The sequence below is a fragment of the Xiphophorus couchianus genome, chromosome 9, assembly GCF_001444195.1.
Source record: "Xiphophorus couchianus chromosome 9, X_couchianus-1.0, whole genome shotgun sequence".
NCBI lineage: Eukaryota > Metazoa > Chordata > Actinopteri > Cyprinodontiformes > Poeciliidae > Xiphophorus > Xiphophorus couchianus.
This window is the reverse complement of record NC_040236.1, coordinates 22308231-22335846: the sequence shown is the minus strand read 5'-3', so window position 1 is coordinate 22335846 and position 27616 is coordinate 22308231. Positions and strand designations below refer to the sequence as shown.

The 27616-nt window shown below is 41.6% G+C and overlaps 1 protein-coding gene across 4 annotated transcripts in view; it reads right to left on the bottom strand.

The window, feature by feature from the left end:
- Positions 1-3504: 3504 nt before the first annotated feature.
- Positions 3505-27616, bottom strand: part of herc2 (HECT and RLD domain containing E3 ubiquitin protein ligase 2) — a 66197-nt gene continuing 42085 nt past the window's right edge. For 2 of the 4 annotated variants that reach the window (XM_028026983.1, XM_028026985.1), the window contains exons 54-90: positions 27148-27239; positions 26865-27040; positions 26651-26762; positions 25067-25148; positions 24746-24980; positions 24491-24668; positions 23787-23868; positions 22761-22932; positions 22522-22666; positions 22171-22396; positions 21211-21382; positions 20910-21096; positions 20631-20774; positions 19542-19733; positions 19315-19468; positions 18380-18487; positions 18165-18296; positions 17500-17658; positions 17249-17367; positions 16756-16881; positions 16528-16683; positions 15050-15364; positions 14717-14931; positions 14206-14383; positions 13953-14114; positions 12300-12391; positions 12063-12202; positions 10924-11111; positions 10618-10815; positions 10447-10530; positions 9611-9752; positions 7671-7865; positions 7387-7499; positions 5588-5778; positions 5386-5491; positions 5074-5286; positions 3505-4377 (exon numbers count right to left, since the gene is read on the bottom strand). In XM_028026983.1, coding sequence (XP_027882784.1) covers positions 4105-4377; positions 5074-5286; positions 5386-5491; positions 5588-5778; positions 7387-7499; positions 7671-7865; positions 9611-9752; positions 10447-10530; positions 10618-10815; positions 10924-11111; positions 12063-12202; positions 12300-12391; positions 13953-14114; positions 14206-14383; positions 14717-14931; positions 15050-15364; positions 16528-16683; positions 16756-16881; positions 17249-17367; positions 17500-17658; positions 18165-18296; positions 18380-18487; positions 19315-19468; positions 19542-19733; positions 20631-20774; positions 20910-21096; positions 21211-21382; positions 22171-22396; positions 22522-22666; positions 22761-22932; positions 23787-23868; positions 24491-24668; positions 24746-24980; positions 25067-25148; positions 26651-26762; positions 26865-27040; positions 27148-27239 — 5954 coding nt within the window. In that variant the 3' untranslated portion in view covers positions 3505-4104. The remainder of the gene's footprint in view (positions 4378-5073; positions 5287-5385; positions 5492-5587; positions 5779-7386; positions 7500-7670; positions 7866-9610; positions 9753-10446; positions 10531-10617; positions 10816-10923; positions 11112-12062; positions 12203-12299; positions 12392-13952; positions 14115-14205; positions 14384-14716; positions 14932-15049; positions 15365-16527; positions 16684-16755; positions 16882-17248; positions 17368-17499; positions 17659-18164; positions 18297-18379; positions 18488-19314; positions 19469-19541; positions 19734-20630; positions 20775-20909; positions 21097-21210; positions 21383-22170; positions 22397-22521; positions 22667-22760; positions 22933-23786; positions 23869-24490; positions 24669-24745; positions 24981-25066; positions 25149-26650; positions 26763-26864; positions 27041-27147; positions 27240-27616) is intronic. The other 2 variants (XM_028026986.1, XM_028026984.1) reach the window with 1 other exon arrangement.

The window sequence follows — 27616 nt, the reverse complement described above, 5'->3', positions numbered from 1 at the left end:
CCATTTGCTCTGCCTGCTGAATCGATGTTTCCAGTCGGAGGAGCTCGCAGCGTCCGCCTCCCTCGTTCTCAGAAACCAGTGGAGGCGAGATTTCCGACTGACTGGAGTCACCTGGTCTGGAGCGAGGGCCGGCTGAGACAGAGCGGGATTAAAGCCGCGCACAAGAGATGTCCAGGGGGGCTGACCGCACTCTGGTCTTGTGGGCGGATGTGAGAGTTATCAAAGAGAAATCACATGGAAAAACACGGCCTGGAGCAAAGGATTATCAGAGCTGTGTGAAGTCAGGATCAGCTGGATTCTTTGTTTTTTCTTATTTTATCGATCATATGGGAAAAGGGTTTTTTTTTAAAAAAAAAAAGTAGGCTGGAATAGTTTTTATTTGTTAAAAAAAAAAATTCTTGGTGAGTATAGAAGAGGCTTGGAGAGAGCCATCCGGCACCATCTTACAGTGTTTAAAGCAGATTTTATATACTTTTACTATGTGATGGTTGTTGATCTGCAGCAGGCCACCAAGCTTTACTTATGCCCCCACCAGACTTAGCATTTGTTTGTTTTTTTATTATTGCTTTTTTTTAAAAAAAAAAAGACTTCTTAGTAGGTTTTCAGGTATCAATATTCCAGTCTTCCAATAACATATAACTATCAAGTGGTATTTTTCAAATTTTCTGTCAAATTTTGAACATTTTTTAACTCAAAGACATGCCTGCCAACTGGATCAATGACTGCTCTAGCGCAGCCGTCCAGCGCTTACCAATTTTTTCTGGAGGAAACCTTGCTGCAGTAATAATATACAATAAACTTCTGTCTGAAGTTTGAGGTTGCAACATAAAGTGTTACGTCGAGAAGCCATGGCTCAAGTTCTCAAATATCTTTTGTATCTTTTATAAAGGTGCTTAAAAGAAAAGGTTATTTTAGCGGTTTGTTGAGATGTTGAACCATTGGCAGTTGCAATGGGTTGAAATACAAAGTTTCCTTGATCCCAGATCATTTTGCTGTGGAACGTTGCAGATTCTGCATCACAAAATGTCTTCCACACTCTGTCAGGTTTTTGTTTTGTTTGTTTGTTTTTTAAATCAGTGGCTGCCAACATTTAGGACAAATAACAGTGAGTACCTCCATCTGAGGCCATCAGACACTTTTGTCTCTATCCGTCATATTCAGTCTCATGGACAAAACTGAATTGTCACGCCGAACATCTCAACTGAATTATATCTGGACATTGACTAGGCCACTCCATATTTTTTTTTCTTTTGAGCTATTCAGTTATTTTCCCCCACACTCCAAACATTTCCTATCAGATTGCATCTACAAAAACGTATTCTTACTTCCAGCCAGCACATGTAACATGATGGGGAAAGATTACTCAAAACTTGAATCTGCCCACAGTGAATAATTTTAGATAGATGTTCTTGTTTCTCACTGTGTTCTGTGACAGAATTCATAAGCAAGTGATGTAAATGAGGGTTCCCGCTCTAATATCTGAGGCTCTAATATCTGAGCAGCACCTGACTTAAGCCAGAATAACGCCGTCTGTAATGATTCCAGGAGGAAAGGTCACCAAATCCTCAAGGAATGCAAATGATTTTAAAGCCAAAATCGAGCCGCCATAAAAACATTTCTCTTCTGTTTCTCGTGACTCGGCCGACGTTCTCATGATCCAATAAAGGGCGAACACAAACGCGCTTAAAGGAGATTCTTATGAACTGAAACGCTACGCAGGGTCTTAGGAGGAGTTTTTGTTTCCCCTGTGACCTTTGGCCTCCTCGGCTCCAGAGTGAGGCGCAGTGCTGAAGTCACACAGGTAATCAGAGGGGATTTCTTTAATCCCACAGCGCTAAACTCCCACCTGTCCTACTCCCACCAACTGGTCTAGAACAAATAGCAGTCATTTCTAAAATCCCAGCTATATGTCAGATAACACAGATTAGAACCAAAAATGTATGACATCGTCAAAGTTGGAAGACTATTTTCGATTGTAAAATCATGTCTAATCTGGAGTACCATGTTTGACAGAATTATTTAGACCCAATAATCCAGGATATAAATCTCACTTTTGATCACTATTGGTGTCAATTTGCTTAACACTTGCCTTTACAAACTAATGCTGAGGGTGACGCAGGTACAACTTAATATTTCCGTCCTTATTAGGGAACTGTATTGGGTTTCATTTTGCTTCTTAGACATTTAGTACTTTTTTTAAGTTTAGGTTGTTCTGCATCCTGGCAATTTCTGACATGAAATAGTGCCATCTGTCATATCTTATGTCAACTTGGAGTTATTAGAGGAACTTTTTTATAGCTGCTGTAATTGAAAGTTATTTTCAATGTAAGCAAATAAAAAAAATCTACCAGAAGGAGCTAATTTGTTATGATCAGGGGTCACAATTTCTCATACTTCATGATAAGTCCTCATTTGGATACGAGAGTATACAGTGAATAAATAACGTGTGAGATTTGAGTGGTTTTATGACCACAATTCATGAAAATCTTCACTTTTTACAGGTTCAAAAAGAAAGTAAGAGGGATAATTACTTTGTAATCACATAATTACAAAGTATTTGTAATGACTGGTGAGATGACTTGGACTTCCAGTTCCTTTCAGTCATTAATTTCATAAGCCTATAAATATGTTTCACCACATTAGAAATGGAATACCTCATAAAGGATATGAAGTGACACAAAAAAATCTCGTTTTTGGCTTTTTTGTCATTTAATTACTCCAGAAAATCCAAAAATGTTGATGGGAGCAATGGGAGAACAATTTTGTTTTCACAGATTGTCTCAACATACTAACAAATACAATAAAAAATAAACTTTTTTTAAAAATAAAAGTTACATACCACAGCTTTGAAGAAAAATCTACCTTATAATTAATTGATTACTTAATAAGCTAATAGATGTTTTAGATAGCTTTCAGGGTTTCACCAACAAAAATTTAAGACATTTAAGACCATTAGCAATAAAATTTAAGACTCGTATCACAACAGATTTATATATATTTATATATATATATAAGTAGTCCCAAGCTTACCACAGAATAAATGCAACAGCAAATGAGTTGGCAACATAAGTGAGCCGGTGGCGATAAGTACCGACGATAAGTTTACACTTACCGTCACGAACGCCATTTTTGTTTGTGGGTGACTCAAACGTTTGCCGGACAGAAAATCCTACGAGAAAAAATAAATAAAAAAACGTCACCACAAAATTTAAGACTTGTGATATTTAAGGCCAACGTAATTTTTTTTTTGTAAATTTAAGACATTTCATAGACTTAATTTTAGATACATGAATTAAAAAAAATAATTCAGGACATCCTCCATCAATACTAAAATGATTAGTCAAATATATGCTTTTAGCCTTACTAAAATTTGCTCGCTAAAAACAAGCAAAAATAATCTATAAAGAGGCTAATTATCTCACTGTACCAGAAAAAAAAAATCTAAATAAGAAAACAAAAGCAGGCTTACTGGTCTACTTACTAAAGTACAAAACAGCAACACTCTTTGTTAAATAAGCAGGATTTATTTTCACTTTATTAACAGAAATGTATTAACATTTAATATGCAGGAATGACCCCTGTGAATACATGGCACAATCATATACATTCTTTAACGAGACAGTGCACAAACTTGGTGGATGGGTAAATACAGAAATCTTAAAATGATCCTTCAGTGAGCTGGGTGAGAAACATCGACTTTAAAAATGTTTTTATACATATATATTTATAAAGAAACATGGTTGTTACTAAAAAAGAAGAACAAAAAAGGAATCCTAGTGTTATCACACATCAGTTTCTATATACAATCTAGGGACGGGTAATTCACACAAACCAAAAGGGAGGAATCTACCACAGTGCTAGGCTGTAACTGTAATATACTTATTTCCATGTAACACAACAATCACATGTGCAGCTGATCATTTTAAAGAAACTAAAAACAAACAGGTGTTTTTCACTTTATTTAGCTTATAATTCTTTTTAATGTCATCGCACAGCCACCCTTCTCCCCCGCAAAACAGACGTTTGTGCCTCAGTAGACCGCTCGTATGAACGCGTGCGCCGTGAAGTGGGGTTGACACAGGATCCTAGCCGTCTGTAGAAAACTCAGTGTCCCGTCAGGTAGTCCTGTGTGGAGTCGGAGGCAAAGGAGTCGGCGTCCTCGTTGTCGGAGTCCTCGCTGCTGTCGTCTGCCGCGGGCTCCCCGGAGAGGGCGATGCGGGCGTAGTCATCCGTGTCGATGGACTTGCAGAAGTGAATGGCGTATTTGAGTTTCTCCTCCAGCACCTGTTTGCATGAGTACCTGGGCAGCTTGAGTAGGAAGAAACACGTGTAGGACTCCGGCAGGAAGTGGTCAGGAGGGTTGTATTTATCCAGAACCTGAACACAAACGAAACCGGGATTTTAGCGAAGGAGATTGAAGATTTTGCTTTTTGTGTTTGCTTCAACACGCTACGCTGTTCAACAAAAGACTGTAAATGCAGCAACAGAGATGCTAACGTTTCCAAGTCAAAACTACATTTTCATAGTTTTATTTGTAGCCATTTTTGTTTTAAACACAAAAGATCTAATTGAATAAGGGCGGATGTTTCCGCAGTGGTCATGCATTAAATAAGACACCTGTAAAAACAGAGTCGGTAGGAAAGTAAGGAACACAGCAACGAGTAGCAGCTGAAGAGGCGGATTGAAGTGGCACGATTAACCATCCTAACTTTACATAAGAATACAGAAATTTGCTCTGCTGAAATAAACGGCACCAAATGTAACAGATCTGTTAAAGCATGGTCAGACAGAAAACAGAAGGACAACCGGACAGATTGTGAAAGTACAGATGGATGGATGGTCAGACAATTGTCCAACAGGTGGATGGATGGAAGGTAAGACAGACTAAGTTTGTTGAATGGATGGACTGTAAAAACATGGATGGATTGTTGGATGGTTGATGGACAGAATGATGGATTGGACGGATTGTTGGACTGATTGGATAGGTTGCTGGACGGATTGACGGATTGATGGACAAACCATTGGATTGATTGGGTGGATTGATGGATGGATGATCAGAGGAGCTTTCCTCACCTGCACTACAAAGTCTCGGCCCCTGAAGTCGGCGATGGTGCGGGGCAGGCGTGTGCGGCCCCAGACGAATCTCAGGAACAGAGACCTCTCTGTGTTGGAGAAAGACTCCATCACCTCCCAGAACCACTGGATGAGCGGCGCCGTCGGCTCCACGCCTTTGTACGTGGCCACCGACTTCAGCAGGTGGAGCGGGATGTCTGGGCTGCCGCACACCTAAAGCAGAGGGAGGACGAGGAGGAGGTACTTCCATCAGAATCAGCACAAAGCTGCAGGACAGGGCGACTTCTGGAGGCCATGCATGCTCTGTCTCACCATGGTTTCCAGCTCGTAACCAGTAAAAAGTGACAGCAGAGGGACTGGAACCACCCGGGCCATTCCCTCGCGCACAGCAGACACCTGCTCATCAAACTCGTGGAGTCTGTACAAGAAATTTAAAACCAGATAATTAGGGAAAAAAAAAACAAAAACAAAAGTTAAAGAAATTCCCATCTGTGCCATCAGAAAGTTTTCTAACCTGTAATTGATGGCCAGGCGGACGTATTCGGCCCGGTTCTCCAGGGTTATGTGGGAGTATTTGGAGCTGAGCTGGATGTCCTGTCCGCTGGCACTCGGCACGGTGAAGGGCAGCGTCATGGCCTCAAACTCCTCCGCCGTAGCCTCGTTGTCCCGGATGTACATCAGCCCGGGAATGAAGTCCTTATCAACCTGAGGGCAACACAAAGTCACCGCTTATCACAGAGTCTGGCTCAGGGCTGCAACGATTCAGCAAATGATTTCCATTTTTACCTTTCCCCGAGGCAAATCGTCTTCCTCAAAGCTTCGTTAAGTTATGTTTTACTATTTAGCGCACTGTGAGCTGCTAATGGATGCTAAGTGCTAGGAATAAAGTAAAAATGATGCTTTGTGCAACAAGTTAGAAAACTGTGCAACTTTGAGACCCTTTATTCTGTCCTTTCATTTAAAAACAGATAAAAAGAGAAGAAGTCAGATTTATTTTCACATTTTTAAGAAATAATTGTGGCCGCTGAAGGCTGTCAAATTGGTAATGTTTGGACCGGAGGATTTTCTCTTTCATACATTTCTTACAGATTAAGTAGCTGCTACAGAATGGGAGAATTTTCTATTTGATTTCTCAACTAATTGTCAGAATAACTGACAGGATAAATTACTTGCAGTGCTTTCCAGTTTGGGTGTGTCTGTGTGTACGTGACTGCAGCCGTGGCCACAACACACGTCCCGTGAGATTCACGGCGGTCCTCTCTGTCTTGTGCTAAAACATTCTTCTGCCATCTAACCTTTTGCGATATCTCGGGGGGAGAAAACTGCAAAACAAAAGCAGCTTTGAGAGGGAAAATTCTTTTTTTCCCCCTCCCCTGACTCCTCCATTCTCCCAAGGATGCTGCAGGAGCGTATGATCAGAGCGTGAGGACAGGAGTGGACTCACGCCACCAGCCAAAAGCACAGCGGGGGCAACTGTTTTACCAAACCAAAAGTGCTTTTAGCTTTCATGAAATGAGTTCAAGAGAAGTTCCCAGAAACATTCGGAGAGTTCAGCACCGACAAAGAGCCAGGCTTGGGTTTTAATCTGAGGGGGAATGTATAGGAATGTGTTTTTAGCGATGTTGTGATGCAGATCACATGGACTGGAGGAGCTAAGAAACGTCAGACGTGAAGGGAGGACTTTGCTCTTACAACCTCAGAGTCAATGAGTTTATTTATATGCAACACGCTGCCATTATCAAACAAAACATGCATGCATTTAAAACTGGTTCAGCCTCCAGTCATGTAATCATGTAACAACCTCAAACTTTGGATTTTGTTTGGATTTTATGTGCTAAATCAACACAAAATAGTTCTTATAAAGGAGATGGTGGAATAATGAAGGAGTGGGAAAGTATTAAAAGTATTTTCCCACTTACGGTCTCAGATTAGGAATTTCTGAAATCCCCTCAATGACACTTTTCAGATTTTTATGAACAATTTTAAACATGTAAATTTTTCTTACGACTTTATTCTGTTAATGCTAAGAAAAAAATCTTAAGATTTTCCCTAATATTTTGTCGTAGAGTTGACCTGAAGTCAAACTCCAAACAAAAATAAGTAGCAAAACATGCATGTAAAAACAAAACGTCGTCACTCTGGTCTATGGAAACCCAGAGCTTTGATGAAAAAACACCCACATTTAAAAATAAATAAATAAAATTCTTCAAAAACAAAAAATGTGATAAAATCGATTCGTCGAGCAGTACTGTATATGTGAATGTTTCTGCTGCTGGGAAAACATTTTCTACTCTGTGTTCCACACACACACACCTCACTGAGGTCAGCGATGGTCAGGTTCATCCCTGCCAGCTGCTTCCATACAGGCTCTGCCAGGTTCAGGCTCAGAGGGCTTCCGGTTCGGATTGCGATTCCCAGGAGAACTCCTGCAGAGACCATGAAAAGCACATCAAACCACACTGCAGAAAATGGCCAACAGCAGAGGTGACTACTGTTGGACTACACTTTTTATTTTGGACTATATATATATTTTTTTATTTTGGCATAAGTGTTATTTTTCCGTGATTTGCTCATGAGGAGATTAGGCGGATTTATACCCAGGAAGCGAAACATGCTCATGTGTAGAGAGGACTTGGCAGCGGGGTTGAGCAGGAAGCAATCCCTGTTGGCGCCCGACTCGTCGCGGCCGTTTGGCGTGACGATGAGCAGCGGCGTCAGCGAGTTCTGCAGCTCCTCGCACATCTCGGCGATGGACTCGCTGTAGCCTCCGCCGCAGTCGTCCACGGACTCGCCTGATAAGAAAGAGAGAGGTGGAGAAAGAGATTTTAAAAAAAGGGCGACAAACCGGGCCAGATCCGTGGAAGAACTGGGTTACTCGAAGTCTGGCATTTTATAAGACGTGCTCTCATTGTAAAAACTTATTTTGTAGGGATTTGTTTATTTATTTTACTAGTAAACAGTTGAAAATCATTCAGATCCACTGAGTTAAAACCATCTTTTGCTGCACAGCTTGGCACATTTAGAGACTTTTTGGATAAGCAGGGCAGGCTCAGTCAGTCTAGATCAGGGGTGTCAAACTCCAGTCCTCGAGGGCCGCTGCCCTGCAACTTTTAGATGTGCCTCTGCTGCACCACATCTGAATAGAATAATTAGGTCATTAGCAAGGCTCTGGAGAACTGATCTACACAAGGAGGAGGTAATTAAGCCATTTCATTCCTGTGTTTTGTACCTGTGGCACATCTAAAAACTGCAGGACAGCGGCCCTCGAGGACTGGAGTTTGAGACCCGTGGTCTAGATGAAGAGAGTTCACACAAAAGTCTTCAAGGACAAAGTCTCTTTATTAGATTTATATCTGGACTTTGAGTAGGCTATTTCAGAACATGGATATGCATTGAGCTAAACGAAGAGTCTGCAAAGCTGTGACTCCTGTGGCTCTCACAAAAACCACAGGAAATGTTTTTGATTATGCATGAACTAAGAAATGGTCATTTTAGGAGTTTTTCATGCAAGTTCTTATGCAAAATCTGCTTTCAACATTTAAAACTAGTCCTGTCGCAATAAGCGATGAATTAATTAATTGAATGATCAATTAAAATGAGTTCAATAATCCCTATTGTGGTGATTAATGTCTTTCTGAGGGCAATTTTGTTTACAGAGACATCATAATTCATTTCATTTTTCTGGTTTCAGTCCTGTGTGGCTTTTATTTCCTTTTTATAATAATTATTGCTTTGGGTTGTTGTGTTTTATTTTAGGTATTTAAAATATCCTCCAGTTCCAGTGTAAAGTGTTTTTTTTTTTTACAAACTTGAAGTTTTTCTTTCAGAGGTCAAACTCGCATTATTACATTATATTACTTTAAAATGGTCTGAAACCAACAATATTATCGTTTATCACGATAATTACTGGGACAATTTATTGTCCAGCTAAACTTGATGTCGTGACAAACCAACGTAACCAGCTTCAAACTATGCTAACTGTTCTTCATTTTCTACATTTATCTTAAAAAGAGGCACATCTCATTCTAAAAATATGTTTTTTGTCTTTTTGTATATATGGATTTGTTTCATTTCATTTCTTAAATCTTAAAATAGAAATAAATTAGAGCTTAATTTTGTTAATGTTCATAATAAACCATTTTATGTAGGACATATTTAGAAAATTATCTCTAGCTTTAAGTGGCTCTTTGATGGCAAGACCTCTGGTTGTTGTACCGCTATTACAGATGTTCTGTGATGAATGATGGCTGGATTTATATCAACTTACACAAAAGTTGGCTCTGTTGACTAATGAGGTGGTTTTTGAACGCAGTTGGTTGCATTTAACTTTGAGGGTTTCAGAGTAAAGGCAGTTGGATACAAAATGCTGTTTTTTTTTGGTGAAACTATTGAAACTTGTATATTTTTTTTCCCATCAGCAGCAGAAGTTTGCCAGGTTCTGTTGGCCTGCTTCATAAAAACCCGTCAGGACGGATCGCCCATCAGGGGAATTTGAGGAAGCAGCTGTGGCGTCCCCGTTGTGGACATGAACACATACCTACAAACTTAACCTTCCACACGCGATGGGGGAGCAGCAGGCTGTCTGGGCTGAACGAGCTCAACTTGGCACACATCTGACCGAACACAGACTTGGTTCCGTCGGGGCCCGCCAGACCGCCCTTGCTGCGGGAACGCTTCACCTGCAGAGTGGAAAACGAGAGTGAAAACAAACAAAATTTTTTTTAAAAGTTTGACTTGTTTCCGTTCTGCGTGTAATTGATTTACTGTTGGAAACACGGTAACAACAGAACAGAACTGTGTGTGTGAGCGGTGGGGCGTAAAGTTACAACACGACTACAGACAGAAAGGACTGCAGATCACACACCAGGAAAAAAAGGAGAAAAAAAATCCTCTTATGAAAGACATCACATGAAACACTGAAGTGTCTCAGGGGAGAAGAGGAGGAGGAGGGAAGCAGAGCAAAAAGGAGACAGACTTTTTTTTAAAGTGAAAAGCTGAATTCACTGCACCTAAATCAGCTTTTTATGTGATTTATTAAACCTGGATAAATATTAGCTAGCACTTTGAAAGAAATTTATTCTCAAAAGCACAAATAAATTTGTTCAACGGATGCCAAAATTTAAAAACTAATCTTTTCTTTTAAAACATGTATAGATTTTTTTTTTTTTTTATGTTTGGCTCTATGATGAATAACATATCTTTCCTGAAAAAAGAAAAAACAAAATCAATCAGTAGTTTATTTGCTTGGTTTTAGTTGTTTTCTTAATTATAGTTTTCTTGGCCTGCAAGTATTTTTAATTTGATTTTGATCCACGTGACAAAAACTTTGGACACCCCTGGATTAGCGAATGCAGACTTTAAATCAGAGGCTACCTGTATTCTGTTCAGCTCCACCACAGGGCCGTGCTGCCTGTCTCTCACCATCGTAGCTTGGACCACTTTCCTGAAAGCTGCTTCCTGTTTGCAGAAAAAGATTTAAATGAATAAAAAAATAAATAAAAAATCCTCTGCACTTCTGCAGGATAAATCTCCATGGTGTCATACTTTGCCCTGAGAGATGAGGATGCCCCTTAGCGTGTCGAAGCCGACCGACGGGCCGTGCCCCGTCTGGCCCAGCCGGCCCTCCAGGTCGAACATGGGGATGCAGGGGCAGAAAAGCTCAGAGAAGTGATGCAACAGGAGGAGTCTGTTCCTGAGGCCCATGATGGCGATCTCCTGCAGGTGGTTGTACTCCATGGGGACCTTCAAAAACACAAAGAAAGAGGAGAAAAAGCAGAAATTTCAAAGCGTCAAACGAGAAATGCAGAGCTTTTACTGCCACCCGGTGGACAGCCGGAGCTGGTGCAGCACCTGTGAGGGTAGCTTCCCAGCATTGGTGGGCTTGCTGGTGGACCAGGCGAGGGTGTGAGCCGAGCCACAGGCCACTCTGTTGATCTTCTTGCCCTGCAGCGCAGCGACCAGTCGCGGCCTCTGGATGGCGTTAGTGGTCCCGTCTCCCAGCTGGCCCTCATCGTTGTCGCCCCACGTGTAAACTTCTCCTGAGGGCGCCACATGGCAACACAAAGTGATTTTTGTGAATTATTCACATTTTGATATGTTCTAGTCATAACATTCTATGTTTTATTTGGCGGCATTCTGTGACAGAGCGGCACAAAATTCCACACAATTATTAATTGCAAGAAAAAAAAAATTCAAAAGGGTTTTTCCATTTAAAATTTGAAAATTTTGCAAATGTATATACAAATATACATTTATAGAGCTCCTTTCAATCTTTGCGGGGTTTCAAAAGTAACCAGGTTTATAAATAGAGCCATCCTGTGCATGATTTAGAGTGTTTTCACATCTGATAGTCCAGTACACTCAGTTCAATTGGGGGCATCTGTTGCATTTTCAGCTGCCGTGGTTCACTTTCACACACAATGTGAAAATAAGCCAAACTCTTAAAAAAAAGAAGAAAAAGAAAAAAGAAAAGAAAACTGTTCCTCTCCTCGCCTGTGATGGCGCTGCACCAAGAACTACTGACGGACACGACAAAAAAAAAACCTGAAGAAGACACTGAGCGCAAACAAAACTGGAATAGCATCAGATATTAGTGTAGGATTTCTCTTTTGTCTCTGTTAAAAGACAACGAACTATTTCTCCCGCTAGCACTAGACTCATGTTCGTTTTGGTTGTATCTACCCAGAATGCCCTGTGCTTTAGTCTACTTCCTGCTTTTGGAGTGGTCTCCAGTTCGCTTGTATCCACGGCAGACTTTATTTCTACCAAACTGAGACCTACGTCTTTAGGCGGATCAGGGTTTGCTTTGTTTGGTTCGACTGCGCATTCACACTTCCCCAAACGAACCGGACTTTCTAGGCAAACAAACTAGAGTGCCATTACAGTTCTAGTTTAAACAGGGCTGGTGTGAATGATGCCTTAGTGTTGTAAAGGTCGCTGACCCTTGGTTTGGGCAGACCAAAACATCTGTGCAAAGTAGATGGTCTTACCGTCCTCGGTGCAGCAAACGCAGTGCAGAGACCCCGTGGCGATGGCGATGACTTTCTTCCCCTGAAGCCCCTGAACCTGCCTGGGCCGCCGCACGTGGTCGTCAGAGCCATGGCCCAGTCGATGGTAGTCCCCTTTCCCCCTTTCAGTCGAACACAAACACAGGACCAAGTTCATGTCATGGAACAACAACAACACAGAAACCAAACAGGTCTGTGTGCGACAGATGCCGTACATACCAGGTGTAGACAGCTCCAGATTTAGTGAGCGCCACCGAGAACTGAGAGCCACACTCCACTTTCACCACCCCCAGGCCGGTGAGAGAGTCGATCTACGGGTTGAACATCATTGAAATAATAGTTTTAGAATCAACATGAAGTAATGCTATGCATTTGTAAATGAGAACAGGTTATTTATATGGCAGGCTTCATGTTAAATGAAAGCAGAGACGCTTCCTTCTAGTTGCATCTTTGTGCCGCAATGAGTCAGAAGGTGGGAAGCATTCCGAAAAACAGCCTGGTGTTGATGGTGAAGAGAGTCTGATTTATTACCCACAGCCACCAGACTGTGTCTGCGCTCACTTATTAAGATTGTGACAAAAGGCACCATTTTTCTCACCCTGAACGCATCGTCTGTCTTTGAGCTCCCAATGAATCCTTATCTCAGGCTGGCAAACAGCAGAGTAAAGCCGTCTGATCTGATAATGAGATGTATGGTGTTGCTATGGCGACTCGTTTAAAAAAACCTTTTTTTTGTGACAGATATCCGACACAGGAAGATTCTTTACAAAACTGGAAATCGCATCCAGTGAAATAATAGTGTGAGAAAAATGCAGGACGAGTCAGCTTTTCTTCAATAAATAAATAAATAAATCACAATGTTCAGGGCAAACTTGTTTAAACATTGGTTAAATACTAGCTAACATACTTAGAATAAATATATCTTTAAGTACAACAGAACAATCCTACAAAAAATGGGAAAAACAGCTTCTTAGTGTGTGTGTGTACTTGTATATACTACATTTAAAGGATCACTTTCACACTTCACTTTAAATATTATGAAGTATAATATTAGCATAGCAGGTCATTTGTGAAAAGTGAGGATCTTTTCCTGGTTCTCCCTTTTTTGCAATTCTACTGCACTCTACTAGTTAGTAGAGTTGGGTGTAATGATCCAAGTTATTGATAATATTGATACCAAGTCATTATTAGTATTGGATTGATACCAGTGTGTTAAGACTGATACTTTAGATTCAAATTCCCTTTGGAAATTTTCATTTGTTTTGCAATTTCTCAGCCCTACCGTAACATGGATTTTGCTTTGCAGAGTATATTTTTTGCACTGTATTTAGAAAACAATGCACACAAATTTGCTTTGCTATCGTTTCTGTTCATGTGAACCTTCACCCCAAGGGTTCCCCCAGAAAACTTGCTAAGCCTGGTGCTCGGTGTGCTGGGGCAGTCATTCATTCAGCGCCCCGTTGACTTTTTGAGTTAAAAAATGTTTAAAGTTGGCAGAAAGTTTGAAAATATCACTTGATAATCACATGTTATTAAAAGACGGGAAGATTAATACCTGAACACCGACTTTAAAGCCTTAAAAAAAATACAAACAAAAAAAAAAATTATAAAAAATAAGCAAGCCTGGTGGGGACACAAGTAAACCCTGGTGGCCAGCCAGGCTTATAATATACTGGGGGAAACACTGCTAACCCTATAAATATTTTACAGACACCTACACACCTTGTCTAAATTCTGTACTACGTTAAAACAAACCAATTTGAAAGAAAAAAACACAAAAATACCAAAACGTCAGAAGTTTCATGATATATTAGTGAATAGGTTTATTTTAGAGTAAAACAACTAAAAGCTTCCTTTGTAATTCCGGTTCACCTTCATGGGGATTTTGCAGCCGTCACTTCCTCCTCGTCCCAGTTTCCCGTAATCCCCATCACCCCAAGACCAGACCATGTCATCATCGGTCAGACACAGCGTCTGAGCGTCCCCGCTGCCACAGGCAACATCAATCACCCGGTGACCCTGGAGGGCGTCCACCTGGAGAACAAACACAGACAGGGAATTATTTATCGTTCGGCCTGCAACAACTGGAGCACGGCGAGAGAGACGAGAGCGAGAACAAACAAACCAGTTTGGGTTTCAGCTGGTCCTCGCTGTCGCCGTGGCCCAGACGTCCATAGCGACCTTTGCCCCAGGTGAAGAGCTCTCCGCTGGTGGTGATGCAAGCGCTGTGCGCGCCGCCGGCAGCAATGTCCACCACCTCCACTCCTCTCAGGGACTCGATTACACGAGGACGGTCGCAGGGACTGGGCAGGGAGGAGGAATCCCAGTTACGGTAGAAACAAAACCTTTTACACTGGTTTGGCCTCCAATCAGGCAACAATGTTAGTTTGCGTCAGTACTTTATGACAAAAGATGCACCAATAACTTGGTGAGACAGAATCGGTGGAAGAACGGCAGGCCAAAAACAAAACAAGATGGAAAATGGCAATTTTCATTTACTACGATGTAAAATGCTAAAGAACCTGTATTTTGTATTTTCTGATTCGCTAGCAATCATTATTGGCCTGATCGGTGCATCTCTATTTAAGACCAGCTATTGAAAGATAAAATCATCCTTGAGTTTCAAAAGTTTTTACCTTCTGTTCCCATGACCCAGTTTTCCATCCTCGGCCTCACCCCACGAGTACACTTCTCCCTCGGAGGAGAGCGCCAAGCAGTGCTTCCCTCCGGAGTTCACCGCCACCTTTCTGATGAAGACGTGTTGGATGGACTCCAGTAAGGTTGGTGTGGACATCGATTCCGTGCCACCAATCCCCAGCCTGCCCCCTGCTCCGTATCCGGTAGCGTACAGCTGAAGATCGAGATAAAGTCGATTAGCGCCGAAACGTTTGCCATTGGCATTGGCAATTCGCGATTGCAGTTGGCAAACGTTTCGCGAGGTCAGGCGGGATTAAGCGGAGCAGATGCACCTTTCCGTCGGCCGTGACTGCAAACAGAGTCTGCTCTCCGCCGATGAGCTGAACCGGCCTCAGCGTGGCGAGAGCTTCAGTGGGCGTGGGAACTTTGACCTTGGCCCCCTCGATGCCCCCCAGCTGGCCTCGGTGGTTGTGGCCCCAGCCGTAGATGGTCCCGCTGCCTCCGGCGGAGAGGGTCCAGTCGTCGGGCCGCCGGTTCATCCACTGAACAAGCTGCTCGTCATGCTCCCGCTTGAACAGATCGTGACTCTCGTGAAGTCCGTTCATGGTCTCGTGGTCCGCCATGAGCTCGCGGATTTTCTTCGTCACCTTTGGAGGGAAGGAAATCGCTTGTTACAGACATTTCGAGGTTTTGGCCGGGCAATGAATCGAATTTTTGGTTTTGGAAGATTTAATGTTTGGAATATGTGGACTTCCCCCCCAATGCACTTTTTGAGTTTCCACAGTTTAGAGCGACGTCAGCACACCCAAGGCCGACCATGTTTTTGACAGGCATGTTTCACAACTTCTTTTATTTGGACTTTAAATTCAGATTAACTCTACAACGCAATATTAGGGCTACGTTATAATTTTATCTTCTGATTCTTTTAATTGTGAGAATAAAGTAATATTGCCAGAATAAAGTAATTTTTTATGAAAACTCCAACATGAAGAATAAAAAAAATGAAATGAGGAATGATGAGCATCATGTGAAATTATATTTTTGAGTAATGTTACAGCTAATGCTTAATAGAAATAATCTCAACACATCAATAAGCTTGTTGAAATAAGAGATTCATCAATTTATTGCATAATAAATTAAAATGAACTTGATAATTTCCACTATGATGATTACCATAATACTTTGAAAAACAATTTTGTTTACAGATATATCATCATTAATTTTATTTATGGTTTCAGCTATGTGTGGTTTTTTATTTATATTTTATTTATTGTGCTTGGTGTTGTGTTATTGGTCTCTCAGTTTCAGTGTTTACTGCTTTTTACAAAATTAAATTTCAGTTGTCTTTTAGAGGGAAAACTTGAATTAGTATGCCATTATCAAAACGCTACTTAAAAACAGTCTCAGAACAAAACTATTGTCGTTTATCACAATAATTACTGGGATAATTTATTGTCCAGCATAATTTGTTATCATGACAGGCCTACACATCAGCATCAAATTATCAGCAACACAAACAACATGAACTTTTTACAAAAGACCTTCAACGATATCGAAGCTTTTTTCTCATTAAAACAACTCTTTTCTTGTAATTTCCAAATGTTTTTTTTTTCTGGTAAAGTTGCATCTTTATTCCGCTACTGCTATGAGTATATTCTAGTAATTTAACAAATATTCTCATAGCCCGGCCTTTGTACTCCGTTGTACAAATCAAAGCAGAGATGACTGAAATAAAATTCACGTTGTGAAAATATTTTCTGTCATTTGCATTCAAAAATTTTAAATGTCCCCACAGCCTCAGTGGACTTACTTCGTCCAGGAAGGCTCGAGGTAGAGACGTCCTCTTGTCGAGGGCGATGGCCACTCTGGAGGCGGTGCAGTACCGACGGAACCAGGCCCACTTATGGGTCTCGGCGCAGCAGGGAAGCGTGTCAAGCTCAAGGTCACAAGCTAGAGCGACCAAAACCTGCATAAACAAGTCAGACTTAGTTCAACAGGCACACGTATACGTGTCGATATCTCCGGCGCCACAGCATACCTTGAAGAACGGACTATGAAGCAGCTGCTTTCCTCCCCTGACGATGGGGTCCTCGTACTCATATTGCCTCTGCAGAGCTTCGGGGAGGCCCTTCACGAGGGCGGCCAGCGCACTGCCAGTGAAACTCTGAAAGAATTTAAATAGATTTACATCACTTCATACACCATTAGACATAGCATCGCTAGCAAACTAGTGGGCCAGACAACAGCCTTTGATTTAAGATAGCTGACTTATCTTGCTTAACTAAGCTACTAAAATATAAATAATACTTTTTTTAAAGCAAAAAAAAAAAAAAAAAGTACAAAAGTCACCACCTTTTTTTTTTCAAAGGATGGTGAAAAAAGAATGACTTAGGCCATTATTTTTGGAAGGTGACAATAAAAGGTACTGCACAAAAATTATTATGCATGTCTATTGTGGCCAAACTACAGCTAATAGAAAAAATTTGCAAACTAAAACATTAATAATAATATTAACAATAAGTTTTACTCACAATGGAGCGGGCCTCGCCCTCACTGTCCCCCAGCAGCCTGTTGATGTTGATGGACTGACCGTACTCTGTGGTGAGGAGCTTACGCAGACGCTGCAGCGCCCACATCCTGTGTCCAGCAGCTGTGCAGGAAACAGACTTCACTTAAATCTCGCCATAATTTTTCACTCTAACACTTCAAATATAAACTTGCATCTAAGAGATTATGTAAACATTCAGACAATTAAGAATTAGTAGGATCATCATGTGCTGACCTAGCGCACTGAGCTGGGCGCAGGCGGCAAGTGAAGCAGCGAGGCGGGGCACGATGCTTCGGTTTGAGGCGAAGTTGAGCCTGAAGTCCAGCAGGCATGTGACCAAGTCCATGGAGGGGCAGGACAGGATGCAGCGGTCAGACAGCAAATCTTTGGGGCCTGAGAGGAGAAAAGACAAGTTCAGTCACAGTCACAGAGGAATAGGGCCACCAAAAAAATAAATAAATACAATCTTGATGTTTTTTTCTCAGAATTGTGACTTTTTTTCCCTCAGAATTCTACTTCTGTGTTAATCTGTGTCAAAATTAAAATAAAAAACCAAACATTCTGAGGTGTACGTCAATCAAGTTGTTAGTATATGAAAAATAATCACATAATACGGATTTGTCCGTATTATGAATGACAATATTTATAACAATTTTGCCATTTATAACAAGACTTACAAGCCCTGGCTGAAGGATTTATTAACTTGCTCTTTATCCCTGCTAAAAGCCCGTCCCAAATCTACTTGGTAGATTTAAGTTTTAAAACTATGATTGTCTAAACATTTTAAATAATTCTTTTTCTGAGACAAAAAGTCTTTTTTTTTTTTTTCAGTGGCCCTAATCTTCTTCCATAAATAAATCTTTTGTCGTTGGAACTGGTAAATAAAAATGTCCGCTCACCGGCAGCCGGCATGATGGGGTAGACGGTGAAGCGCCAGCCCCAACCGTTCACTGATCCGTCACTGGTGAACTTCCACTTGAGTTCATCTCCTGGGATCCTTAATTCGCTGGACCAGTCAGACCACTCTCGACCTGAAATATGCGCAACATTATTTTATGATTCATTCATCTCTTCTTTTGTGTTTCAGTGACATAAAGCATCGTGGTCCGATTACCCGATCTGACGGAAACGATCCTGTTGGCTCCATCCATGATGGTTAGCGGATCGTGGCGCCGCTCGGTCGAACACTGCCGGTCGAACTCTATCCTTAGACCCTCAGCACCTTCCAAACAAAGTGGAGGTGGCTTATTAGGCTTTAAAAGTAGGGCTGCAACTAACAATTATTTTAGTAATTAAGACTTTTTTATAACAATGTAAAAGCATTATCTTGTTTCTAAATAAAAAAATGAAAATGCTGTTATAGCATTTTATTTGCCTAAAATGCTACAACAGCATTCCTTTGGTGAACGCATCTGCAGCTAAAAAAAATGCTAACATCAAAATGCAAAAACCTCAGGCCTTTCTGCTCGACTTAACATCGATACAGTGCAGAATGGATCTGTTTATTATTTAAATTAACTGATTGCATAACAAAAGATGCTTAAAAGAAGATTTTGATGTGCTGTGGTGGCGCAGGGGTTAAGAACAACCCACATAAGGAGGCCTTAGTCCTTGACGCAGCTGTCGCAGGTTCGATTCCCGGCCTTGAGACCTTTGCCGCATGTCTTCCCCCTTCTCTCATTACCCACTTTCCTGTCAATTAACTATCAAATAAAGGCCACTAGAGCCAATAAAACCTTAAAAAAAGGAGATTTTGAACCAGGTTAAGTTAAAACAACCCATTTGAGTTGTTTTAAACAACTATGGGTAGAACATATTTATAGACAAAGGTTGTCTTATTCTTATCCTAAATAGAAAATGTATCTATTTTTGGTGCAGTCTTGGTTTAATATCTGCTCTGCTCTGAATGGCAGGTTTTTGAGTGTATAATCCAGTTAACGATTCATCAATTACTAAATTAGTTGACAATTATTTCACTAATTGATTCGTCGCGATTAATCGCTTCAGCCCTACTTTAAAGAGATTCTTCTCCTTGGGATGCGTTCGTACCTGGGATCTTGACAGTCCCGCTGGTGGACGTGTCGTCAGTGTACGGATGGCTGCTCTCCACGATGACCGGCTGGGAGGACAAGCGGCCGCTCTGAGAGTCTGTGGCAACGTCTTCCAGTTCGGTGACGCAGAGCTCCAGCAGCATGTCGGCAACCTGAACGACACAGAGAGAGAACGTGAGGACGACGAGCCCCGAAACCTTGAATTGAGAGGATCCGCCGTGTTACCTGTGGATAAGCCGTCCCCATGCCAGACAGCACGGCCGACAGAACCTCCTTCCCTTTGTCCCCGGAGCGACAGGACACGGCCAGCTTCAGCAGGTCCACGATCACCCGAGTGTCGTCAGGAACGAGGAGACTGGTGAACTCGTCCAGGTACTGAGGCTCGGGACCGGCGACCTTACTCTGGTTCTCAGAGTCCTGACAGATAACGTTCAACAGGAAAAAAAACATTAAAAATTTTTTTTCTTTTTTTAAAATCAGGATTCACACATGTTTATGATAAAATTCCAGATTCGGATGTCCACAGTTCTCGTGGTTCCCGTTTTAGGAGTTATTGAAAGGTCCCGTTTGGATTTCCTGAAGTCAGGTTCTGTGAAGTTATTTGTAATAGTTTCCTTAAATCCTTACATACATCATATGACAAGGGCTGGATTTGCATTGGCCACCTGATTGCGTAATTTGACATTTTGAAAGTAAATTTGCTTAATGGAAACACACTAGTTTAAAAAAAAAAAACCTCATTTATTGATAAAAAGTTTTTTTGCTATGATGAGGTGATTTTTTTGGTTGTACTGAAATTAAACACTCTTTCGCATCACACGAGTCACGTGGTCACCAAACAGATGTTGCTGCTGGCGCAAACCACAAAAAACACGACAGGAAGTGGTAGGATGATGAAGGCGTGGCAAGCTTTTTTAAATGAATTATCGCATAAACAAACTTATTCATGTGTAATTTTAATTGCGTTTATTTATTGGAAGCAATGCGGTTGCAAAATTGTGTTGTTGTTTTTTACGTTAGCATAACACTGACAAAGCTTTGCGTGAAAAAAAATGCAGTAAAGGTCACAGTCATAAAAAAGTAATAAAGATAGTTCTTATTGTCATTTTTACCACCATCACATTACCACAATTTATCATGCTAAAAATTCCAGTCCATGTTGCCCACCCATAATTCACATGGGATTTTAATGGCTGCTGATGGGGTAGGTCAATGCAACCGGATTGGTCGACAGACGGATGAATGAATGGATGACTAAACGAACGGAAGGGTAGATAAATGGATTAATGGAGAGGTAGACATTTAGCAGCTGACCTCTTTGGTCTTGGTCATGGTCTCGGCGATGATGCTGGCGGCTCCCGGGTCATCTGTGACGGGGATGAAGGGACGGGCGGAGGCTCCGGAGGCTGACGGAGTCACAGCTGATGACGGGGTCACTGCGTCTTCTGAGGATGGCGCCTGATCACGCACAAACACAGAAAACGTCCCACTCTCAAAAACTGAACTTTGGTCCAATCAGAAATCTTTCCGTGCTTCAACAGAAAATTATCTGCATGAAATGAAGAGGAAGCGATCCGGTTTAGTGTTCCTGACCTCCCCCTTCTTGTCCTGCCAGGGGTTGGGGCTGACCCGCTCTTCAGCTTCAGCGGGGACTGGGGGACATTCTTCGTCACTGATGCAGGAGGATGAGGAGGAGTCCAGTGGGGGGATGGGAGAGCTGGAGGGACACTCTGCTGGCAGGATCATGCTGGCTGGCATCAGAGCACCAACCACCGCATCCCTAAGGGCAACCACACCGCACATCCCGTCAGTAAAGCTACTACGCCCCTAACAGGCGGAAATACGGCCGACTCCCATTGTTTGTGGGCGTTTTAGGTCCCTGGAGACAGCGTACCTTGCATACATGATCTGCAGAGCCGACAGAACGTGGGACAGACCCTGCTGTTTGGCCAGGTTGCCGTCCAGACTCAGGAGAATCTTGGCCAGCGAGGGTCGGTTGGGCTTGGCACTGCTCTGCCCGCTCATCTTGTTGCTCACTGTCAACGAGTCGCCTTCTGACTGGACACCTGTGATGTTGGAAAACCAAAACAGAGCAATGCACAACGATATTTACGAGGACAGAACAGCTGCACCAGTTTGGACAGGTTTTTATTAAACCAGGCTGGATTAAATGTGGTCCAAATCACAATGTTCAGATTGACCCATGTCTGGTAAATCTGTTGGAAGCTAAAAAAAACTTTACTCGGTGAAAGCGCCTTTGTTACAAAGCTGTTTTTGAGTAAAGAAGACTCCAAGTTTGTAATTTCAGTATCGTGCTCTGATTTCTTGCTCCAAAAAACGATCTGATTGGAAACTGGAAAAGACTGTTGTGTGCAAGTGGTGCTGATAGCCGTTAGCCTATCAGTGAAGCTATTCAAGCCTAAAACAGCAACTCAATGCTAAACATGTCGCAGCAGCACAGACGTCGCCAACGCTAATGTCAGCGTCTACAGTCCGTGTTTCTAAACAAGATTCATGAATGATCAGGAGTTTCTGAAACACTTGAAACCTAAATGGATATTATAAAACTTTGCACCAATCTGATGGTTGGAAAACCTAAATAACAAATTGAAAACAATAAATATTTTGGTTGTTGTCCATTTATCCAATAATTTAGCAGCAAAAAGGGTTTTTAAATTGAACATATGGCTTATTTTCTCAATACACAGTTACAGACAATGCCATTAACTCTTTTAAAAATTTTAAACGAGTCTCACCACTACTTTAAATGCAACCTCAAGAGAAGCAGATGAAGACCATTCCCTGTTATCCCCATATAGACTTCTTAGCTTCACACATGGAAAGGAGGAATTACCCAAATAGGAGGCTCCCAGGGAGTCCCTGGCAGTCTGGAAGAGGACGGGCTCGTGAACCGAGGGCGTGGTCACATCCACGGTAGTCCAGGCAACGCTGTGGGAAGAGCCACACGCCACTCGAGTGATCTTCTGTCCCTCCAGGCCCTGAACTAGGGTGGGCTTCCTGTTAACCGTGGTGGTGCTGTTTCCCTGCTGGCCGTGGTCATTGTCTCCCCATGCATACACCTTTTACAGAAACTCAAGATTTTACTCCAAAGCAACTAAATGCCTTGTATTTCCATTTAAACCTCATGCAGGACCGTACAGGGTAAAGCAGAGATGGAAGCAGAACTGAAGTGATTACTACCAACCTGTCCTGTGTCTGTAACAGCCAGACAGTGCAGAGCTCCAACAGCGACATGGACGATCTTTTTCGCTCTCAGTCCCTCCACCATCTGGGGCTTCCGCACATGGACATCGGTACCGTGGCCCAATCGAAAGTAGTCACCTTTGCCCCTGTTTGGTGTAGGAAAAAAAAAGCAATATGAATTTTCCCTGCCACTATGGATAAATGATGTTTGATCTTCTAAGTAACGTTTAGTAGTCTTACCAGGTCCAGACGCCTCCAGATTTGGTCAGCGCCAGGGAAAACTGCGCCCCGCACTCGATTTGGCAGACTCCCTGCCCGTTGAGCCTCTCTATGTTCTGGGGAATGTTGCAGCCCTCGCTGCCGCCACGGCCGAGCTTTCCAAAGTCCCCGTCGCCCCAGGAGAACACCAAACCTGGCAAAACAGATGCAAACGCAACTCAGCTCGTTTTCTCCAAGTCAGCTTAAAAAAATGTCACGCAGAAACGTGTGCGGTTTCCATGGCAATGGAATGGCAATATATCTTTTTTTAGTTTGGGATGATGACAGAACGTACAAATTTGATCAACTTTAATGCCTAAAACGAGGTGACCAAGTTTGAATTTGATGTAAATTCTTTCGCATCCACACAGAAGGTTAAAATTATTATTGTCAGAAAATGTAGGAGCTTCTTAAAGAGACAGGGGCCAATTTCAAAGAGTCAAACTGTGAAGTCAAATTTCTTTCATGTTAGATATGTATATCATTTTTTAACAACTGAAGGTAACGTAGCTACTTGATTGTGCGATGAAATGGCACTATGTGCCTGAAACATACATAATACTGCTCCTTTAATGAATCTTGGCTTGTTCCTAAATGTCCTGAACAATTTCATATCATTAGAGGGGACAGTTTGGGGCAGATGACTGAAACTTTGGACATAGTATGGTGTAAATACCAAACAATGTTTCCACTGCCTGTTTTGGAGTTGATAAAACAAGCCAATGTCAAGTTTCTGGACCTGGACCCTAACTCTAATAAAAATTTTACGAACTCTAATAAAATCCACTTCCATGCCAAGAAATGGATCAAACGTCACCATTTTAGATAAGTAGAGTGGTCAGATATCAAGCAAGAATTATGCTAGGATCTTCTTAGTGGCTAAAGAAAGTGCATGGTCTCTGTGCAGATCAGAACAGATGTACTTCTGACTGACGTTACGTAACCTTAAACCTAAAATGTTCAATCGTCTATTTGGCCAAAACAGACAAGAGGTTGGAACAGGTATACCTTCATCAGTCAGGGCTAGAGTTTGAGCATCCCGGCTTCCGCAGGCGACCTGGATGACTCTGTGGCCCAGCAGCACTTTCACCTGAACGACAAAAACACAAACACATCATTGGTCCTGCGCTGCCCGTTCACACAAATTCTGTCACGATAAATTCTGCTAGATGACTTCTGGGACAATAACTTGTCCCAGAAGTTATTGCAATAAACGATAATATTGTTTTGAGACTGTTTTCAGGTGATCTAATTTTAAACGGCACAATAATGCAAGAACACATTCACAAAGATCAATCAACTTTAAATACTAATGAACATTTAACTCTGGAACTGGAAAACATTTTAAATATCTAAAATCAATAAAAACAATAAATAAAATTAATTATGACGTCTCTGTAAATAAAATTGTCATTCAGAAAAAGGACTGGCTGAGACCAAATCACCAGACTGAAGACTTTTATCATCCATTTTGGGAAGTAGAGAGGAAGAGAAAAGAAAAAAAAACATGCAGATGGAAATTATGGAGTTTAATTTATCATGTGATTCATAATTTATTGATTCACTGATTGTTGCGACAGGTCTATGCATGAAAACACATTGTGTATTCATACAAAATCTATAAAAATCTGACTAATTTCGACAGGTGTTTCATAACAGCTGAGTGAGAAGGCTCTGTAAGGTGATGGGGCCAGTAAAGGAGCTGCACGTACCAGTTTGGGCCTCAGCTGGGTGGTGTTGTCCCCGTGTCCGAGGCGGCCATATTCCCCCAAGCCCCAGCTGTACAGCTCCCCGCTGGAGGTGATGGCGGCGCTGTGGGAGCTGCCGCAGGCTATGTCCCGGATGCGCTTGGTCTTCAGAGCCTCGATCAGCCGGGGCTTATCACAGTTCCTGAGGGAGAGGTCAGACGCTTCTTCAGCATTTTGAATCCCTCACAGGCAGAAATGACGTTTCCAATAAAAACCCACATTCTACTGAAGTGCCCCAGCTTGCCGTCGTCTCCTTCCCCCCAGGAAAACACCTTCCCGTCCACGGTCAGCGCCATGGCGTGGCGCCCGCCAGAATGCACGGCCACCTTCTTCACCACGTAGTTGCTCAGTGCCGTGATCTGACGGGGGATGGGGATGGTCCCGCTGGAGAGGCCCAGACCCAGCCTGCCATTGGTGGCCTCTCCGCAGGCGTAGATCTTCCCCTCCACAGTCACTGCGAACGTGGATCAGCGGTCACCAACAAAACATAATACAGGGGGAGCCAAAGAGAAAATAAAGGTTTTCCGTCCCCCGTTTTACCTGCGAAGAGACTCTTGGAACCGCCGGCTACCTGCACCACGTTGAGAGCAGAGAGGGTTTCAGAGAAGGAGGGGACCTTGATCTGCAGGGAACATACACAGCATGGGTTAAAGGGTCTTATAGAGACACGCAATGCCAAGCAAACTGATTTATAACACTTGAAATGTTCGGCATTTTGTCACAGCAACAAACTAATGTACAGAGACTGGTTTATCAGAATAAAAAAACTTTATAAAAATTTACATTTTTAACCAGGTGTTGAACATGTGTTGCTTTTAAGTCCACATTTCTGTATTAAAAATGTCTTTTTTTGATCATAGGCATGCAAATTCCTTTTAAGTGGGATTAGATTTATTAGGATTTTTGGATTCAGTGGACGTGGACTCAGAGGTCTAAACGCTTATTTGGTATTTTAAGCTTAGCGGCCTGAAAAGCTGCAACAAGGAAATGTTTGAGCACAGAAGTTCAATCCCTGGATGACTGGCTCCAGATCATGCATGATTTATATAGGATGGAAAAAATTTAGTTTTCAGGTAGACGTCAGCTTGCAAAATTTGAAAAGATCTGGTTTAAATGGGAAAACTTTATCATGGTCAATTGTCCAGAACCTGTGACTCTATGTATTAATTTGAGTAATGTTAGTTATTTACATGTTTAGTGTACACCACCTCTCCTATAATTTTAATCTTATTGTATTGTATTTTTGCCCATGTACGATTGTTCATGTATGTTTAGTTATGTTAAGGAAAGCTTAGAAAAAAAAATTATTATTTCTTTGCTGGTTTGATGTAATGTTCTTTAACATTACAAATCATTAAAACTTTAAATGTCATGTTTTTATGAGCTGTAAATGGAAAATCATCATAATTATCAAAATAAAGGCTTTCAAACATCCATCTGTGTGTAGTTATTCTATAAAATATGTTTCACTTTATAATTTAAGTTTTAATCATTTTTTTTATTTATTGAATGGGTCCGTATTATATTGGGATTTTATAACGTAGAAAACACAAAATAGTTCACAATTGTTAAGTAGTAGAAAATGAATTGTTTTTAGAAATTAACATCTTCAATTCAAACAAGCCTTGTGGGATCACAATACAGCCCGAATTACTTGTTCGAAAGTGATCAGTGAAGAGTTTATCAAACAAAACGCTGTCAATGTCTTATCCCTAAAGATGCTACAATATTCTTAAATAAACAGACAAATTGCTGCTTCTTTATCAATACTGCTTAATATTTGAGTTATAGCCTATTTTACAACACATTTGTATTTAAGATAAAAATGTTGATGAACAAATGTTGAGTTTTCACTTTTGACCAGAGAGTAAACATTTTCATGTATTATAACTCATAAGAGAAAAATGTCTTGTTCCACTGAGATTGTTTCACTTAAAAGCAGCACTTTTTAATCAATATTAAAGAATTAACGTAAAACAAGATTCTATTTCCTGTAGGTGAGCTTTGTCGTATTTTAAGTGTACCAACATATTTGCAACAGAAATTAGACCAGAAATATTTGGTACGATTTTGTGTTTTTGCAGTGTATAATACTGTAAGGTTTATTGTTCATTTAAACTGCACCTTTGAGCCCTTCAGTCCTCCCAGCTGGTCCTTGTCATTCAGCCCCCAAACAAACACTTTGGTCCTGATGGTGGCTGCCGACTCCAGTCCTGGTGACTTCTTCCGAGCGAGACTGCGGCAAAAGAAAAAAAAAAAAAACACACCACCACCTCAATCATCAAATAAATAAGAGCAGCATGTTGGCTACGTCAGTAAGAAGTGTGGACCGCCTCACCTTCCAGCTGTGGTTTTCTCGTCCTCTTCCTCTTCGTTGTCGGACGCCAGGAAGGGCACCGTGGCCAGGTCCTCATCCTCGGCTCTGATGCGTCCCACCATGCGAAGTCCATGAATCTTGCAGTCTATGCCTGAGCTACGGCATTGCTTGATCGCAATCTCAATGTATCTGTGAAACTGATGAGTGACACGTGGTAAAAATAAATATATAAATAAAAATAAAATAAAAAAAGATTACAAAACTCAAGGAAATGACCAATAAGAACATCTGGAAGTTTACCAACCTCGGTGCAATCGGTAAGCAGGAGGACGGTGGTGTCTGTGGGGTTGACGTTAATCGTCTTCAGCTCGATTAAATTATTCAGAGAGTTTCCACCTGGTAATAGAGCAAATAAAAATGATCAGCAAACACTACTGCTTACACCACCTTAAATTAGAACAAAATGGGGCAGGAGAGGAAATGCATAGTAAGAAGACATTTTGAGTTTTGAAGAGAGACGTACCGATCTGATATTAATATCTGTATCTGTCCAGATATCGAAAATAATTCTTGATCAGGTGCCTGATCCATAAGGATAGATCTAGTCTGTCTAATTCTATGCTGTGCTCTGAGTGACATCATGCTTTATTATTTATCCAACATAAAATTTAGAATTCATAACTCCACTTTCTGAACCAGTTCAAAGTTTGTTTTTTTACATGTTTGATCGCAGTAGTAAACCTACTGTATTTGTCAGTTTCAAATTCTTTATT